This window comes from Halyomorpha halys, unplaced genomic scaffold (assembly GCF_000696795.3).
Source record: "Halyomorpha halys isolate HHAL.00 unplaced genomic scaffold, Hhal_1.1 Scaffold696.1, whole genome shotgun sequence".
Taxonomy (NCBI): domain Eukaryota; kingdom Metazoa; phylum Arthropoda; class Insecta; order Hemiptera; family Pentatomidae; genus Halyomorpha; species Halyomorpha halys.
Window position 1 is genome coordinate 58,446 of NW_027109229.1, and position 21,071 is coordinate 79,516.

The 21,071-nt window shown below is 28.7% G+C and overlaps 1 protein-coding gene across 16 annotated transcripts in view; it reads right to left on the reverse strand.

Annotated features, from left to right (window-relative positions):
* trol (terribly reduced optic lobes) overlaps positions 1–21,071 on the reverse strand; it is a gene marked incomplete at its 3' end in the record, with an annotated part of 722,946 nt that overhangs the window by 57,339 nt on the left and 644,536 nt on the right. For all 16 annotated transcript variants that reach the window (XM_067047431.1, XM_067047427.1, XM_067047425.1 and 13 more), the window contains 17 exon segments: positions 228–375; positions 1,759–1,932; positions 2,580–2,669; positions 5,886–6,038; positions 7,683–7,809; positions 8,324–8,517; positions 9,119–9,277; positions 10,328–10,553; positions 11,812–12,014; positions 13,299–13,442; positions 15,208–15,336; positions 15,486–15,626; positions 15,867–15,937; positions 16,018–16,154; positions 18,198–18,346; positions 20,322–20,469; positions 20,853–21,037. In XM_067047431.1, the coding sequence (XP_066903532.1) occupies positions 228–375; positions 1,759–1,932; positions 2,580–2,669; positions 5,886–6,038; positions 7,683–7,809; positions 8,324–8,517; positions 9,119–9,277; positions 10,328–10,553; positions 11,812–12,014; positions 13,299–13,442; positions 15,208–15,336; positions 15,486–15,626; positions 15,867–15,937; positions 16,018–16,154; positions 18,198–18,346; positions 20,322–20,469; positions 20,853–21,037 (2,578 nt within the window).

A 21,071-nucleotide genomic window follows, 5' to 3' on the forward strand; every position in this document is an offset into this window, starting at 1 on the left:
TATATTCCTTACTCAGATAAAAATGTTTTTACAGATCATCAAATTGCATGGATTAAAAAATAAATAAAAACAAATTTCTTACATACCTTTGTTGTTATAATGAGACTCCAAGAACAAAAATTCCTATTTTTTTTATATTTGACAAGAATTCTAATATTAAATGACAGACAATGTAAAGAATAAAAACACACATATAAATTCATAAAAAAAACTTAAATTTCACTGACCGGATTCACAGCTTTCTCCAAACCAACCAGGTTGACAGATACAGACCAATTTGTTGTCTGAGCCGATTGAACAACTCTCTTCATGGTTGTTGCAGCGGCATGGTTTACAAGTATTGTCAAAGTCTTTATAGTAATGAGGTTCACACCGCTAAGAAAAAAAAAGGCATAAGTTATGATAACAATTATTAATAAAATAAAAAAAAAGTTATAGATAACTTAGCAAAAAAATAATGATAATACCTTCTTAGGTATATCAACTAATCTTTTAGTTGAGAAACAAGACAGTCATATGAATATACTATCAAGAAAAACACAAAGCTAGATTAACATTAAAAAAAAATTTATTCTTTCCTGTTAAAAGAGATTTTAAGTTTAGTTTTATCAGTTATCGTTTGATTTGCAGCAATCTGAATCTAAAGATGAATTGTTGCATTGCATGTTACCGTATTTTGATTCCTGGAACAGTTTTCACCACTCAAATTTGTAGATATATACTTTTTTTAATTTGTGTTTACTTAAAAAATGAGCACATGATCTATCTGTATTAGTTGTTCGAAACTCGAAGAGGTCTAGGAACCACTAAGCTAGAAATGGAACCATAATCAACCCATCTCCTAAAAATGGACTAGTAGGTAGGGAGTATTTATCTTTATCCTATAACACTATTGAAATATTTGCTTAAAACTGGAAGAGGAGACTTAAGATAGTTAAATCGAGGAATATTTAAAAACCACCTGAAATTGAAAAATGGCGTGAAACCCGCCACTCCCAAGGGAACAATAATAAAGACAAACTTTTTTTTTTAATTTGGTATTTAAGCCCAGTCATACTATTTAAATGAAGAAAAAATGTAGATGATTAAATTCATTAAATAAGATTAAATACTTTGTAAAAGAGATATTAAGTAAATTAAGTGTTATGAAAAATAAGTGTTCTGATTGCCTAGAAACCCGCCCTGAGACTAGAGTCTATAATATTATATATAATAAAAGATAAATTCTTATATATATTTAATATTTAATCTTTTTATTTGACCTTGTCCTTTTCAAATCTATACTTTAGATCTGAGAATAAGTACAAACTATTAATTTTCCTATTTATTCATTTTAAATATTACATAGTACATATAATTTTTCTCCTCTGAGGAAAAAAGGTTCAATTAAACTTAACTTAAATACATAATTAAGATTAATGAATAAGACTGTTAATTATGTCCAGGAGCTATTGAAAGTATGATGTAGAGTGCTCAAAAAATTCCTTCCCGATAAGATGATCTCCACCATGTTGTTTTCGTATAATTCTGAGCACAGTAATTTTGTCCAATCACTGATAAACAGTATACAGTATACTGGAAGCTATATAATGAATCACCAAACTATTATATACAGGAAGCAGCAGATCAGAACTGGTTTAATTTTAAACAAAGCAGCTAAATTTATTAACATAACCCAAGCTACATCACATGCTTAAACTATAATAAAGTTGCATTTTCATTTAGCACACTAAAACAAAATTTGTTTTAGATAATTACCTGGCAGGATGTTCCGCTATAACCAGCAGGGCACCTACAGAACTCAACGTCTAAGGCTGCCAGACCAGTGGCTTCAGGAATTGCAACATCAAGAGAAACATCACTTAAATAACTTTCTCGTGTTTCACGTCCAAAGCTTGCTCGAATTTGAATTGCTGAGAGTTGAGACAGTATCTGCGGAAATTATCAAATTATCAATTGATATGAATGAAGCATTAATTATTAACAAATTAAAGTTTACATAGTGAAACTTTATTTTTCTACCAACAAGCAAAACTTATAAAATAAAATATTTAACATTGGAGAGAGAATTTCACAAGTTTTCACTAAGCATAATACAAATAACCTCCACCTTGGCAAACAGAAAAAAAAAAATTATCTTTTGGTTGGAATAAACATTATTTGGGAAAAAAATTTTGGTGTAGCTTCATTTTCATAAGTTGAGTAGAAAGATGTCCATTTCCTAATTAATAGTTTTTACTTTAATTTTTTTTTTTTTTAAAAAAGAGGTTTAATATTACAAGAAATCTATAACATGCTTAGTGAAGTAATAACAATATGACAAAAGAATATATTATGTCAACTAATAAACTAACTCAACTAATATATTATGACAACTGATAAACTAACATTTTTATACTAGTAATACAAGAGTGAATTAAAAATGTAATAATTTACAAAATTAAGTTGGATATGTTCATCTGATATCTTATCTAGATAAACGTTAACATAATTTTATTTATTTGAATAAGCCATCAAACCAGAATTTATATAAACAGCAAAAAATCGAATTACTATTGTTTTGTAAATACATAACTTACGTTCAATATTTCTCTTCTAGTAGCAAATGAATGTCCAGTTCTTGGGTCTCCTCTTCTCCATTGGCCTTCTTTAATCGGGATACTGAAAATCTAAATTAAAAGTGGAGGAAAAATAAAAATAGATTAAACATTTGAGCAAGAAGAACTTTAATAATATAAAATTAACAATTTAGTATATAATAAAAATAAAAATCCTCAACATAAACTATCATCTCTTTTCTCTATAAATCCTCAACCAAATCCGACATCTTAAAAATGGGACAGTCCAAAAAAAGTACCACTATGGAGTAATAACTAAGATACAAGGAGAAAATATAAACTATACTTAATAAAAAGTGGAAAATTTTTTTTATTTGTATAAATATGCTTATTGAAAAATGAACAATTATTTGGCCATTTTAAGCAGCATGTTTCATCATTTACAAGTTTTATTCAATACAATAATTTTTGAATTGAATTTTATTTCATTGAAAGCTTTAATATTATTATTTATTTTCAAAAGTCTTTGATGATAATTTTTCCAATATTATAAGTGGTAATGTATCAGATCTGTGAAGAACTGTATTAAGTCTAACAGTCTTGCTAATTCTTATTTAAGTAGGTCCTGGTATACTAATATTTATATACAATAAATATATTTATGTACCATCTACTTCAGTTTAATAAAGCCTATTTTAAGGTATTCCTTATTTCATTACATCAGGTCCAAACTACATAAGTTTGTGGAATAGAAATAACATTTCTCAAATTTCTTTTCTTTCATTTATTTTTTACTCTAGATACTTCAACTTTTTTACATATTCGAACTTATTCTCTTTTTTGCTTAGATCGCTGAACTCATTGATTCATCTTTCTACTTTATACCACACATATTATATTTAATCTTTATACTAGTGAATAGTCCTGTCCTAAGATTGGTTGTAATTACCATCTCTCCCTCTCTATATTTAATTTAATGTTTATTTATTTAATCTTGAATTTATAATTTATGTATCCTCACTCAATTTTTCAAGTGATTGTTAAAATTATTAAAGCTTTAATGATGCAGGTTATATTGATTGGCAACTAGTAACTATAAAAATTGTTTAATTAATATTGATGATTTCTGCATATTCACTCAATAATAGTAGATCATCGGCATTAGCAAGCACATGTATTTTAGAGTCCAGAATTCAACCTTTATTGGAGCCAATTACCTTTCTAATGATGAAGTTTACCGATACTAAACTAATTAAATCAATATACATAAAGAAATTTTATTTAACTAAATATATAGGAGAGAACGGGTTTGATATTAATATCGAACGCTGCGGGTAATACCAGACAGCAGGCTTTTTTGGGGGGCTTTTTAGCATATGAGTTCAGTATGAACCTGTTTTCCTCTATTAATTTAAACCAGAAAATCATGATATCCAGTTAGTTTAAGTGGATCATTACTACTAGACTACTAGAAGCTGGATAATCTTTCTTCTGGTAAGTTGACGAGACTCACATATCAAGGTGAAGGATATAATCGATGTGATGACAAGATTGTTAATGTCTTCAACAACAATAGTCGGTGTTGGTGAAGAGACTGTTTAAAATGGGTTTGCCACAGCTGAAGTTATTATCAACATTTTTATTTCACTTTTATATTTCTTTTAAACCTATTTTTATTTATAACTCATTTTATGTTTCATTATTTTAATTTGTTTTAGTGGCAAACCCATTTGAGACCTCTTGCTAACATAACAATGAATAATAATAATAATAATTAATTATGAGCATGTTTTGTTTAGCAAAAAAAAAAAAAACTTAATATTTATGTTTATAATAATTGTGTAATCTGTTGCTATTTATTTGAGAATAAACATTGTTATTTAGACCAATAAAGAGTGTATCTATCCTTATAATGATCCTTCTTTCATCATTACAATCGAAACAGCAGCAAAATTTAAAGATACCAAACAATCCAACTGCAAACAGCACCCACCTGTAAACAACATTCACTCACTCAAGGTCATGGACTTGACTTAGCTACTGCACACACTCTAGTAGCCAGTACAGGTTCTCATTGAGCCACTGTCCACTATCACATTTATTAACATAATGCAGAAAAGTAGGAATTTGAAAGAAGATAAGAAAGAAACATGATGAATATTAGAAGAGAGAGAATTCCATATGGTAGTGAAACAAGTTAACAAGAAATGTACAGTTCTCTAATTTCTGAGGGAAGGAGCAAAGAGGTTAGAAAGAGAGAATATTATTTCCTATGAGCAATAATTTGAAACTTAAGAGACACAAGCGCCCAAAAGCACAAGGATGTAAGAAGCGTGCTATGAGTTGATGGTTTGGTATGGGTAAGATCCGAGGAAATATTGTATACAAGTGGAAGGGTAGAACCACTTAAACCAGAGTAGGCATTTTGTTCACTTCTTTTTATTTTATCCAGCCCGGTGGGCAAATGGGTGCTATGTCTTTGGATACTTATACAGATGACAGATGACCACAATCGCTGTTGATGGCAGATATGAAAAGCACTACACAGTAACTGTTTCTATGAGTTCTATTTTTACTTGGTAGGTTGATTACTTGCATTGTAGTTTTGTGAATTTTTTTTTCAAGTTGCTATTTGTTGTGTCTGAAGTTGTTTTATTTGTATTTGTCGTATTTCTTTTGAGTTTTTATAACAAAAGTGATAAATTAAAGAGAAGGAAAGGAAGTATTTCCAAGTTTATGTCCCAATTTTACATGCTGAATATTAAAGTAAAAGAGACATCAAAGATATTGATTGAGAACTTAAATAGTGCCAAATATAAATCAAAGGATTGTATAATAAGATACTTTCTTTTCCTTTTTTTTTTGTTCATATGTTTACCATACATTGCAATTATATGGTTGAGAAATAAACTCTTCATTTACTTAATAATGTTATTTGTTTTTTTTTTAATAAGAAAAAGATAAAAAATACAAACAGTATTTTGATTTTGTCTAATACAGATGAAATTGGAAGAAATAATCAATTTCGTCCATAGTGGACAAAATCAAATCTACTCTGACTTCAGCTCACTGTAAAAGTAGGTAGCATGAGACTGACCCAAGGTTCTAAAGACAAATCTTAAAAATCAATTTATGGCTCATTTCAATCTGTCCTCATATACAATTGAGAGGTTATGGTATTCTACACGACTGTAGTCAAGGTAGGAGAAAATAAGTGAGGATATGAGGAGATTAAGTGTAGGTTGTGGAAGTGAATGTTGGATAAGATGGAATAACTTTAAATGGAGTTAGATATGAAAGATGTAAAACTTTAAATGAATATCAAACCTTTTTCTCATCTGATGAGGGCAAGCCTTCATTTCTCCAATAAACAGATATTCCGTTACCACTCAAAATTATGTCAAAGTTTGGTTCTGGGTGTCTGCCATCCCTTGTCGAATACCTCTGCGTAAAGATCAAATTTCCTCCATATGCGGTAACCTGAAAGTAGTAATATTAATCTTAGATATTAGGCAATGGTTCGAATTAAGTATTTGTCAGCCTTGCATATGTTTAAAACAGTTATAACAAACAGGTGAATGGTGGCAAGTGAGTTTTAATTTAAAGGCAAGATACCTTTGATGTGGCTCTAATCTTAACATTTCAAATTTAATAATATTTGAAAATAAAGGCTTGTAAAGTAAGTTTCATTAATTGTATGTATGACTGAAGGATTGCAACAAATATTAGTTTACAATTCATCGCTCTAACATCTATTAATACTACTTAGTATTATTATTTTGTCTTTTATTTACTCTGTCCATATTTATACCATTTATATCAGAAGCATTGCATTCGAAAACCAGCCAAGCCTATTTTCCAATTTTTTTCATTTATTTAATTAAAATTTTTGGTGCACTAATATCAATTGAACTAGATTAAGGTAAAACGATTCTCCCATTTCACACACAAAAAAAATGTGATTTAACTATTATTTGAAAACATTATTTGCCATAAAAAAAACAAAAACAACAAAATGATGTATATTTATTTATTAATAAAATATATTTATCTTAATACATGTTAAGTATATACATTGCTAACAACCATTTCCACTTTTTCTTATGTATTTTTGTAACACAGGAATCTCCCACTACGTGCGCCACTTTACTTTTGCTAGTAACTTTGCATCAGTCGGTACGTTTCCACATACTTACATTTGTTATCCTTCTTTTTATCCCCTTTTCTTATTCTTTCTTCCTTATTTCTTGTTATTAAGTAATGTTCACATCATCAAATTATTGTCATTTCTATTATTTACTCCATATAGCTTGTAATTTTATATTTTCCTTATTTTATTTCCTTATATCTTCTTTAATTTTACTTACATAAAGGCATTTTCTCACTGTTGCATAAATTCAATTTTAAATAATTTTTACTTTGTACAAATTTACTCACTGGATTTTCATATGAATATTATTTTCTTTTTCTTTCCTCTTCAATATTACTATGTATTCTCAAATCGCTTTTATCATCTCATAATACTTTTGATACACATTTTTAACCAAAACTACTTACGTACCTTTATTATCTATTATCTTCTTATTTTTTAGTTATTCTGTATTTCCTTCAGATCATCGAGATTGTTATCTTGTTTTTTTTCCTCTTAGCCCTGATGAAGGCCTGAAATTCTGGCTGACACTTTGTCACTAATAAATAAGTTGCACATATTTCTGTTATTCACTGACAGTACCCTCAACCTCATATGTAAAAAAAATTCAAATTTTGAAAATGGACCTGGCTAGTTTTCTAACGCAACATCTTATATGTCATTTTATACCCCTAAAATAGTTTTACATTGTTTTCTATGTTTTTTATTCAGTCCTGATGAAGATATATATAGCAGATCAAAATGTAGGCCATTTTAATAATTTTGAATTATTAAAAAAATTTGTAACTCAATCGAAATTAGAATTTCTGATGACTCCATGTTACATCCTACTAATAAAAGTTCAGAAAAAAATAGCTCACATGAATTTTGATAGTAAACAATTCGAAATGATGATTTCTCAAACATAATGAAATTGTAATTATTTTATTTTATTTCGAATAGAAAAAGCAATAATGATGAAATAAAGTGATTACCTTATCTCCTGTAAATTTCGGTGGTAACGACCAATAGTAATCTTCTTGCCTGTTATCGAAGATGTAACCGATCTCGTTCATGGGAGGATTCAATATAAAGCCACTTCTTATTATGTTACTGCCATATCTGTAAAATCAGAAACTAGAGCAAAAACTTTTAAGTAAAACCATTCAAAGAAAATACCTCAAAACTCTCTCTATAATTTGCTGACCATTATTATTTTATTGTATTATGTGATTAATAAAGCATGAGGATTTTCTTTAAAGAAATAATTTAGCATTTATGTATATATAATTAATCAATTTTCAATAAAAATATAGTTAAAATAAATTCTAAATGCTATTAAGAATATTAAAAACTTGAGATACATAATCTCTTTTTTTTTTAACTTTCAATATAGTGTGATATTTACTGTTTGTTAGACTGTCAATCTCAATTAAATAGTTAATCCATTAATCCCAATGGGGTCAAGATTTTTTGCAGTAAAAACAAATTCCTGTTTCATGAGTTTAATGACCTTTTAGTTCTCAAGGAAAACCTTATTTAATTTTTGTTTTTAATCCAAAGATTCAGTTTAACCCTTCAGCAAAAAAAAGTAAAATACGGCTTATAAATTACAGCCTGAGGAAGAGGAACCTACCTATCGCTCAATATGAAGCCATGGTCACCTTCAGTTAGCCATACCATCGGAATCGGTTCATAATATAGGTTTGATGACTGGCAAGTGCTTGATACTCCAGAGCAGTAGCATTCAGAACAACCGAGTTGGTTATCAGCTGCAAGGTTAAATGTTCCTGGTCGGCACCGATCGCAGTATTCACCATCTACATTCACCTGTAAAACAATATTTTTACTATATATATGTATGTATAATGGTTGATGCTGACTAGTTAAATGTTTATGAACAGGGGGCGGTTATAGCAGTATTAAGGTTTGGACTTTGCCAGTGTTTGTTTGAAGAGTTTGGACCTGAAGTGTACATTTCAAAGTGGAAAAATAAGTTTTTAATCACTTTTTGTTTAAAGTATTGTATTTTCCATTTTTTTTTTTTCATGGAGTTTAAGTTTTTACATATACATTTTTTTACATTAAATTATACATATATAATATATATGCATAATTTAATAAGTATAAGAAAGTGTCTCCTTGTAAAGGGAATATGTTCTCCATCTTTAATTTGTACTTTTCATGAAATTTTAAAAAGCAAAGCTTGATAGTTCTCAATAATTTTTCAGTAACATAATGTCTAAAATATAAAATTTTGTTGAATTCATTGAGGTTGAAGTAATATAATGAAATAAAATTTATGGTGTTATTTTTCTAAATAGTAAAAAGGATTTGTAGTAAATTTTTTATGTTTTTTAAAGAAGAACCTATTAATAGAGAAATTTATATACACAGAAAAATAATATAAAATAAACATAACATCCACTACCTTGCAGTTGCAGCGACCTCCAGGGCAACCAGGTACAAGTACTCCTTTAGGATCACATCGGCAGGGTACAGACCTTTGCACACACCTCCCCGCACTATCAATAAAGGAATCGTCAGGACAAACATCGCAATGATCACCTCTCCAGTTGTCTCGGCAGTTCTAAAGTTAAACAGAATTAGTTAATGAAATCAAATCAAATTAGAAAAATAAAGCAATCCTCAAGCGAGGCACATATGGTATACTTAATGAATAAAGCTTTATTTATCTATTTATCCTTATAAATTATTTCTCAAAGGTATTTTCATTTATTTATTTAATTTTTTTTTGGTATGTCATATCTTCCTTAATACTTATATTATTCATCAAAATCAATGATTGAGACATCATTTTGAAGATTAGATTCACCAAAAATGCTTCTAGGGCTAGTGATGCTAGAAGATAGGATCTATTACTTTTGTAGACATGGCATCCAGTACGCAATATTTGACAGTTGAGAGTTGATAATTGACTATTGCTGCCACACCTCTTATGCCATAAATGGCTAGGTAGGAGATTAAAAAAAAAAGAAAAGAAGTTGACCATTAATCAAAACGTGCTTATATTTTTTTGTTCTTATTGGTTTTTAGAATGACTATTAATTCTCAGTAACTTTTTTTTTTTTTGTAAACATTAAATATTTCAAAAAATAATATTTACTGTTTGTACTTTTTTTTAATAAACAACTTTCTCTATTTTAGAAGATTCCCAAATAAAAGAAATACATTTTTTATTAACAGTTTCTGTAAAACATTAATTGAAAATTGACTGAGTTCATTCAATTTTATATTCACTCCTTACTTTTTAGAACAGTAAATATATTTTGGGAATCTTAATATTCACATTGAAATGAATATGAATAGAACAGAGAAAGAAGCACGAATTTCTCGAGAACGGCTTAATGGATTTTCATTATAGATATTCCCAATTATTGGAAATAACATTTATTACAAATTCTATTTTCTTCAGATTTGCGATTAAATGAACAGTTTTACAGATAATTATATTAATGTACAAAATCCCTAACTCCAAGGTAAAGTTAGCTTCAAGGGGTGTGGTCTAATGCCAACCGCTAAGTATCATTTTTGCTTAGAAGAGTAATGTTATGGTGCATGCACTGCGTTAGTGTAATATTGTAGGTTATACAAAAAGTGTTGATACACTTCTACTTACGTAGCAAACACCTGTCTCTGGATTGCAGTCATCAGATCTGCGGTTACATTCACACTCGACACAAAGTCCTAAATAGACTCCTTCGGCACTTCTTCTGTAGCCAGCATCGCAGTATTGACAAGAAGATCCTTTGTAGCCAGGTGGACACCTGCACATCTCTACTTCGTATGCATAACCTCTGTTTGTGTAGTAATTCACGGCAGTGTCCATAGTGACCTCCTGCAGCCTGTGATTATAAATAAATAATTGTAATTTACCTTTGTTAATATGTATTATAGTTCATAATTTCCCATTGATTATTTCAATATTGTAATGATTTTGATTTATTGTTTAGAAGAAAGATGGCAGATACGCAAATATGAATCTAATTCAACTCATAAATTAGAAATATGACTCTTGGTATATATATTTTTCTGCATGAACACAGTTTCCAGTGTGCCAAAAAATAAATAAACCTTAATTTTGATCTAAAAAACAATCTTAGTTTCCTTTTATATTTATTTTGTGTCCGTAAGTAGTTATATAATTACAAATTGATCCTTACGTTAAACTGCTGTAGAGGAAACATAGGTTCTTTAGAAACTATAAATATTTGTTATAATGTAAAATAAGTGGTAAGGAAACGAACATATTATGTTTTTTTTTCTTTTTTCTTTACATAATTAAAAAAATTATTTATTCTAGGAATTCTTAGAGGTAGTAAAAATAATATGTGAATTTCGCCTTCAAATGCACAGAAACGCTTTCCACTGATTTCATTCGGGTGTATTGACAGCACTAAAAGATATTCAGTGTTTAACCAGCATTTAGATCATGACAATGGCACTTCCATCCAAGTCAAGAAAGTAGTTTTATTTAAAAAAAAAAAAATGAAAGTGTAAAAAAAGAAAAAAACTATGATGAAAAAAAGATGATGGTTCATAATTTAGCAGCTAAATTTACAATCAGTAAAACCCAGATATATGGCATAATTAAAAACAAAAATAAAATTTCAAGCTTAAATCATGAAAATTACAAAAGTTAAAATTCATTTTTAAATGAAATCATTTTTTAAACAAAGAAATTTTAGTAATAAAATATAATTTTTAATGCACTCATTTAAATCCCCCTAAATAAGAAGAATAAACCTTATCACTGTTTCTCATAAAAGTCCCTAACAGCGCTGAGGGATGGATACCCACAATCCACCAAATACCAACAATTTTTCGGACAATAAAACACATAAGATTCTTAATCTGTTTTATTTTATTTTTTCTAAGTAAGTAAAAATAATAAACATTTTGATCTTTATTGCAATTTTTATTGAATGTGAAAAGCTGATTTTGAAAAGAAAATATGTATATAATTGTTTCATTACATTTTGAGTTGTTTTAAAATGAATTCCTTAATAATGGAAAACCCTGTATAACAAACAAAAATCACCTTCCCCATAGGTGTTTGTTAGAGAGATGTTTTACTATATTATATTTTTAAATAAAACTTACATTGCGGACTGGGTATTAGTTGTAAAGGTTGCTTTAAGGCTGATACTGTTGATTCCTGCAAGAGCCATCAAGAACAACTCTCTATTAGGAGCACTTCCATCTCCTTTTTGCCAATGTTGTTCAAGCAACGGTGCTCTGATTGTTTGGATTCTGTTTGGCTCAACTGTCTTCTCCCCAAAATAGAAGAGGTCACCTCCATTCGACTAGAAAATTTGTTAATCTAATTATATGAAATTCAAAGAAAATTTTGTTAATCTATAATGAGGTTGCCATGAATCTTGAGGTTTCCTTTTATAAAACTTGAACACTTTTATTGTTTGACACACAGTATATACAATAGTACAACAAAGAACTCAATGATCAATATAATTGTTATTCAAATTCAGGCTCAAATTAATCATTACTAAAGGTGGTGACTAAGAACAGAAGATAAGACATATAGTTGCATTACATATCGATAGTCATCAATATTAAATTATCATGTTATCTGATTCAGTGGTCGATTAATTTAGCAGCAGTAAATTCAGTATAATTAAATTAATTGTAACATTCTAACCATGAACACAGTATAATCAATTTTCATATTTTGAAATGGAATAATATTCATGATTAAAAGCACCAATTTCATAGGTGACAGTGTATTATTCTGGTAGCTATTATAACAGGGAGACAATAGGCCAAAGGTTATCTACACACTGACAGTAAACCTAGCCTCACTGCTAGTTCAACTTAGTGAATGAATAATAAAAATTGTAAATCAGCCACCATAGACTAGCATAGAACAGGAAACACACAGGTTACATATTTAATAAATATAGTGTTATGAAGAGACTTTCCAGGTATCTACGTATGACAGTTCAATGGTACTGCTGTGGCAGTTTCTGTTGATTTGCCCACAAAATTTTTAGCATAGCCGCAAATGTCACAGTTTATACTATACTCGGGCAACCTAAATGGTTTCATGGTCCACTTTGAAGACATATAATGTTAAAGTGTGGTGGGGTACACTTTAGGTAAACATAATTTTAGAATAAGGAATAGAAATGCAAAATGAATAAAACTTTATTATACCATGATTGTATATTAACTCTTGAGTCACAAAAAATGAGAAATTTGGTTATCCTTCTCTTACTTAATATTGATAAGCAGTAAAATTCACATCAACTTTCACTTTGGAAATGGATCTTGCAGAACTAGACATCAACACATACCATCCGTAATCCACTTGAACAGTATTCAGTTGCTTTAGTTCACTGTTTCTTACTTTTAAAATTAATTTTGTATAGATATACTGAATATTTCATTATGGACAGAAGAGAAGGAAGGAAATTAAGTAGAGACTAATTTATAAATTCAAAATAATTTTTTTACATTTCTTGAAATGAATTAATATGACACTGTGATAAAACAAAATGTAATATTTAATGTGGAACCAACATTATTGATAATATTTAAATAACAGTTTGCATACATAATTAAAAACTTACAGTAGATAACTTGATATCAGCAGCATTGTTTCGAGAGCTTTGACCTCCAGGTGTTGGAACATATCGGAATTTATATTCCAAAAAGCCTCCATATGATAAAACTTGATCTCCAAGGAATTTATTTGGCAAAATCCAATAGTAGACCTATAAAAAAAAGTAGATCAGAAGCCTAGAGTAATCATCTACCCTTCTTAAGCTTGATTAATTATACAATAATAGCTTAAATATGGAAAGAAAGTTAATTTTTTTATTTACTTCTAAAATAACAAAAAACTCAATTATTGATTGAATTTCCTGAAGTCATTGGCAATTTATTACTGCATTAAATCAGTATTACCAAGAATAAACAAGAAATAAATGGTGTTGATACCCAAAGACGCTTTATGCGGTTGAACAAGAAAGAACGAACAAACTAAATTAAATTGTAATAATATATTTTCCCACAGTTTTGAGAATATATGAGAAAGATATTCACACATAACACAGTATTTGAAGCTATGTTTTAAATTAATAACTATAATTATAAAACATTTTTTTATCTAATCAATTTTCCAAAAATTGTATTAACCCTAGGCCAGACATAATATAAATCCTAACATGTTTGGTTGCAACTGATCAGTGAGATTAAAAGTTAAATTTTTGTTTAGGCTTTAGAGAATAATTAACAAAATGAACTTTCCTCTGGTTATATTTTTGGAAGAAAATAGTTATATTTGTGTTTTAAAATAACATATTTAAATAATCACTAGTATAAACTGTATAAAAAATATTTATAGGAGATCAGGCAGAGAATCATCTCATACATTATATAGGAAATAACAATAAATACATTTAAATTGGGGGCTGAAATAAAAGTCGTAGTAAGAGGTCATCCGGGACAAATGCATAAGGAAGTATTTTTACCAAATATGTTTTTTTTGGTTGAGCTGCCATATATGGTAATTTAAAGCAAACAGAATGTATTTATTTAAAATTGTTTGAGGTTAATGACTTCCATTTTGAATGAAATATTTATTAATTATTCATAACATTGTAGAACGTTTCATGACCACTGCCCCATATTCATGCACTTTAAAACCTCATGATTTCATATGGGAAATCATGTCAACCATTTGTGCATCTTCACTTCTCCCTAGCACAGCTATCACTCTATCCTATCACTCTATCTAGGGAGAAGTGAAGATGCACAAATGGTTGGCATGATTTCCCATATGAAATCATGAGGTTTTAAAGTGCGTGAATATGGGACAGTGGTCCCGAAACATTGTACAATGGTATGAATAATTAATAAATATTTCATTCAAAATGGAAGTCATTAACCTCAAAAATTTTTAAATGAGCTGACTCACCAGACTTCCTTAGAGATAATCCAGATTAGAATGTATTTACTTCAGATTACAATAGATATGAACTTTTCCAAATAATCAAATTTGAGAAAAATGCCTACTTATACACTTTTCTCTAGCTATCCATTGACCATGACTTAACTAACACAAAACATATTATGAAAAAAAATTTAAATCAAGGAAATGAAAAAAAGGTTATGTAATCAGAGACAGCTCATACAGAGATTAAAATGTCACCATTTAAGGTCAACAGTGCACTGGGGAAATTTTTACCCCATCTTTGTGGGAGAAGGGTGATGAATTAGGAAGTTACAAGAGCTTCTAACACTTTTTGGAAAATCTTGTTCTTGGCCAGACGAAGAAACTATCTTACATATTAATTGTGCTTGACTGATGGTTAAATATAAAGAAATGCTTAATACCCTAAAATTATTAGCTTAAATTTGATAAAACACTTCCAATATACTAGTTCATTTATATAATAAATTATTTCTGAATATAAAAACAAATTATAATTAAAAAGTGAAAGATACTATAAATAATGAAAAAAGAGTTAACAGTACCCTCGGTTGAAACTGGTCATAACTGAGCTCATAAGATCCAGGAATGACTACACCACCAACACTATTCAAAATATCATCTTCTGGGGCTAGACTGACATTTTGATTGTCTCTGCCAAAAGTAACAATTATCTGAGGAAAATAAAAAAAAAATCATTACAAAGCATGTTTTAATTATTAAATTAATAATTATAAACTGAAAGATAGAAACTAAAAAAAAAATTCTGAGTAACATAACATTGTATAATAACATCAGTAATAGTAAAATACCATTACAGTACCTGGTCACGGTAGAGGTTAGAACTTGAACAACTGTCAGTAATACCCATGCAGAAGCAGCTAATGCAGCCACCCTGGTTTGATGGAGAAAGATGGAATGCAGATTGAACACATTCAGAACATTTAGGACCAGTCACCAATTCCTAATAAAGTTCATGAAATTATTAAGTAAATAAATAAAGTTCAAATTTACTAAAGTTTGTGACTATTTTATTTAACAAAAAAAAAAAAATACTTACAATATTCAGACATCATATGCAGATTGAAAAATAATAAAATAAAAGAATAGTTAAATTTCTATTTCCATTGAAAAGAGAAAGTTATTTCATTATAAAATATAAATTATTTATTATTAAGCTTATTACACTGCAAGAAAAACTAACCTTACAATCACATCGTCCATAAGCATTCTGTTGGAGTGTACCAACTGGGTCACATTCATTATCTTTTTTTCCTGAAAAATAGGAAAACATAAGTACAAGCATTGAGTAAGGGAAAGGAATGAAGTGAGGTTAAAAAGAAATGGTATCTTACTTATGCATCTATCTCCAGCTATCAATGGGTTTCCTATATAACCAGAAGCACAGTATTCGCAACGCCGACCTTCATAACCATCAGGGCATCTACATGTGATGTTAAAATCAGTGTCCAAATAGCAACTATCTGTGACCCTGGAAGCATTGGTTTGCTCATTAGATACTTTTCCTAAGACAGTATTAAATTAATAGTTTCAGGTAAATACTTCATTCATAGTTCTATTCTAGTTAGGATAGTCACCAGTTAATTTTATGAATCCACATTAAAGTATACAGAACAAAACCTCTCATACACTCCTCCATAGTGGATCCATCTCTTAAACAGAAATGTTACTCCAAAAAAGAAACAAATTTAAGGCATTAGAACTACTATATTACAGAACCCCACCATTCTGGACACGGTCTTCGATTTCATTTCCTATTTTTGATTTTATAATATATAAATCAAGTCACAATTCCAGAGCTGAATTGCAGGTTATTTATTGAGGGAAAGAGCAGTATGTACCCTCATGCTGTTTTTGGCCAATTATAATATATGATTATAATTCTGTATAATTTTTATATATTATTTATTCATAATTTATAATATATAAAGTAACAATTGCAGTATTAACAAAATTTTTATTAAAATTTAAATTAAGCAGTAGTATACATTATGTATTTTATTGGAAGATTGCTGATTGACCGTTTGTATCAATGAATAGAATTTGGTCTGGGTGCGGTCGAATAAAACTTAAATAGTAAATTGATGTACAATTTTTTATTTTACCGCGCGTTGCAGGGCTTTGTCAGGGCTAAAAATGATACAAACACATGACATAAGTACAAAAAAAAATAAAAAAAATTAGTGGAACAAAGGTATACAATGAAACGTAAAATTAAATAAGAATAATTAAAGGTTATAAACAATAAATGAAAACGGTAATAGTAACAGATAAAGAGAAGAATTATTAAAGAAAGTACAAATTAAGAGATGAAAAGGGCTAAGAATAAAATCAAATGAAAATGAACGAGACAGACATCTTTTTTTTTTTAACTTATGTCAAAGGTTTGTATATTTTTTAGCCCAGACAAAGCCGTGCAACGTGGAGCAAAACATTGGCTCAAATAAAAATAGTACACCAATTTAATATTTGAGTTCTATTTGCCTGCACCCGGACCAAACTCCATTCATTATGTATTTTATGTATGTATACATGTATCCATAAGCTATAAATTAATTCTATTATCAAATTCTATTGCAAAATATAAAAATTCAATTGTAATATATATAAAATAAAACAGAAACTTAGTTGTTTTGATTTAATGGTTTTACTCTGAATTCTCTCTCAGAAATAAAAAAGTACTTATCATCTATTCTTGAAGCTGAGACAGTATGGAACAGTTATTTAACAGAAAAAAGTTTTAACTTTCCAATAACAAATATTTGTAGTCTTGTATACAGTTTTTTCTAGATTAAACAATTTAAAATATTGAAAAATTATGTTTTTAAAATGCATCAAATTTTTCAATAGAATTAAATGTTATTTATATAAATAGAATATTAAAAACAAATTTTATTTATTTTTAAACAAATAGGTAACTATTCCAAGCCTAGACCAGATAAAATCGGAATTAACACATTCACATGAAATGTATTTCTTTTATCCCACAGCTTTCCATATCATGAAGCCAGTTCATCCCACAACTCACTTTATCTTGAATACATTTTATTCAATAGCTTACTTCATCTTTAAGCCAATTTATTCTACTACTTACTTTCGTAAAGCCAATTTATTCCATAGCTTACTCTATTTTGAAGCTAATTTATTCTACTACTTACTTTCTTGAAGCCTATTTATTCTACCGTTATGTTTATCTTAAAGGTAGCTTATTTCACAGATTTCTATATCTTGAAGCCAGTTCATTGCACAGCTTAATTTATCTTGAAGCCAATTTATTCAAGAACTTTATCTTGAAGCCAGTCTATTCTACAGCTTACTTTATCTTGTAAGCAGTTTAGTCCAAGGATGAGAATAAGATTAATTTATTCAATATTATATGCTTATAATAAAAATGACCTAAAATAATTATGATTACCTACTTTAATTATAATCTACTATAATTTTAACTGTCTACTTAATATTAAATAAGCCCTAAATTAGGAACCATTCCTCAGTAATAAAAATATTTACTCACTGGCCAACTAATGGGCAGGTACATCTCTCACATGGGATATTTATACTAGGGTTTCCATAATAACCTGGAGGACATTGTTCTGCAACACAACTACCAAGCCAAGTACTACCACTAACTCTCTCTTGTCTCACATAACCAGGAGCACATTCCTGTAGATTAAAAAAATATATATTGATGAAACATTGTATTGTTTGAAGAAGAAACACATGAATACAACCTTCAACATTGATAATATTAATATAATTTATTTAACAATTATTAAACCTATGACTTTTTAAAAGATTTATTAAATAATAAAAATTCATTAATTTTATATTCGCCCAAATAATATTGTAACTAGCAAATGTCTTCATGTAAGTCCTGTAATAACGAGTAACTTCATTCTATTTAAACTAATTTAAATGAGTATTAGAAATTAATATTTGTTTATCAGGATACAATGTCTATTAGACACAATATGTTAACCGAAAAACCAGAATGGATTTAATATAACTATTAGGATTTTGATAGCTTAGTATTAATAGTAACATTACTTTATTTTGAAGATAGCAATTATGTTTTAAGAGACTTTAGCTGAGGTTGTTTTCAAAATCTTTATTTTAACAGCCTGTTTTCATATTTCAGACTTCAAAATGGTTTCTTACCAGCAATAACAATATTTTTCCTGTTGATAATCATTGCAGTGGAACACAAATTGTTTTTTAAGTTACAGGAACCAAACAACAGCAGAGTGACTGCTCTTTTACAAATTTACAAAGTCTATTTCGACACCTTGTCTGGAGATAGCAATATAGGCCATAAGAAAGAAAAACTAAGAACAAAGAACTTGCTTTGATTAAATTTACTTCATAGCTTTATAAAATCTTGAAACTTTGTTACCCTAAGTGGATAGATTTTGGACTTATACCACCATGATTCTCAACAGTGATTTATAGTTGGAAGAGAGACTATAATGGATTAGTTATACTTTATGTGGCATATTTCACAAATAACACTCTTCTTTATTGTTTGTTTAAGGAATAAGTTAAAGTGTAAGGACAAGAGATAAACATTAAAAAGCTAAAGAGAAACATAAAAACAGATGGTTTTCAAATTAAGTTGATGTATGAATGGTACTGTCAAGCAAACATGGCCAATATGAGAAAAGGTGTTAGAAGTTGTCCAAGCAATTTTGATAATTAAGAAGTCAGGTGATATGATTGCTGTTTAAATAAAATAAATTCAAATTTAAAAGGTATAGGGTATTTTTATGATTGATTAATAAAAGTAAGTTTGATTGTCAATTGAAGTAATTTGTATTGTACCTGAGTTTGGCAAAAAGTAATTTAAATTATAATATAACTATATATTGTAATTGAAATTAAATATTATTTCAACTATAATATAATAATGGTCTGAAATTACAATTACTGGTTGGACCAAAGCAATTACATTTTGCTCAACGCTGTATTATACTATAGTTGATGTTTATTGGTATTGCTATGTAGGTGGTTTATTATGTTTAATTTTCCATATTGTTTAATTATGAATTGTATCATTATTGAGTACTTGAACTGCCTATATCAAAGAAAAGGGCTTATAAATAAATTTGCCTACCAATTAGCTTGACTGTACAAGACAAAAACCAAATAATCACGAAATTGATAATCAGTAGTTTTTATATACCAAAATATGTACATATAAAAATAAGTTTCTATCATAAAGTTTTAATTTAGAGTTACATAACTTATTGTTTTATTTTTGAGTAAATTTTATGCATAACATTACATAAAATCCTGATAAAAAATTTAATTGGAGTTTAATGTCCTTATGAACTCCAACTAGGACAGGTAGGATAAGTCATCTTATGGTAATCAACCTATACCAGCTAGAATGAGAAAATTTATATTTATTCTGTGGGTCCACCAGAGATAAAACCTGGATATATAATTTTTTTTCCACTATTAGTCATGTCCTGTGGGACTAAGTGGAGGAGTAAATATTGGCCCAGATTCCAAATTGTTAGGAGACCCCTGATATAATGGTTTGGTCATTTCTTCTCTACAGATATTTGGTATGAGTAATAACTACTAATTTGTTAAAGAAAATTTCAAGGTCTGCCTCACAAGAGAGACAACAACAAACCTCACAAGAGAGACCAAAGTAACCTGCAGGGCAGTCACATTCTTCCACGTATGCAGCTTTTCCCAATCCAGTATTTCTTTGGGAGGCAGAGTCCATGGTCAGGTTTGCAAATGAACTTATAACACCACGGTTTTCAGTATACAGGATCCTATAAATAAAATTAATGAGATCACTAAACATTCAATCTGTAATTGAACTAAGTATTAATAATCGAATAGTAATAGTAATCGAACTAACACTAAAAAATACCTATTGGTTTTCTAATACATTGTCTTTATTAAGCAGACATTCTCAATGATCTACTATTGGATGATAAGACTTTTCTTAAAGTTATATATTAATTTAAAATCTATTTAAAATTAAAAGATTAACAACTTTCATTTACCATCCAATTTTGAGCAGATATTAATTTCCTATCAAGTAGAGCTATTCAAATTATGGGATTTCAATACTTACCTACAGCATATGCTTCATAGGAAAAGGTAATTTAATACTAAGTAAGATGAAAAGAAATGAAAATATTTTAAATACCTGATTAAAATTTTGTCAACATTGAGGAGTGTCATCATTATATCCACTCTACTGGCCTCTCGTCTTGACTCATTTGCTTTCAATACTTCCCAACCTTCTTCTGCTCTGATGCTAGCATTTATAGTATTGAAAGAATTCTCTTGAAGTTTATGTGGATGTTTATATAAGAGCATTTGATCATTTCCCTAAATTTCAACGATAATATTAATATATAATAAT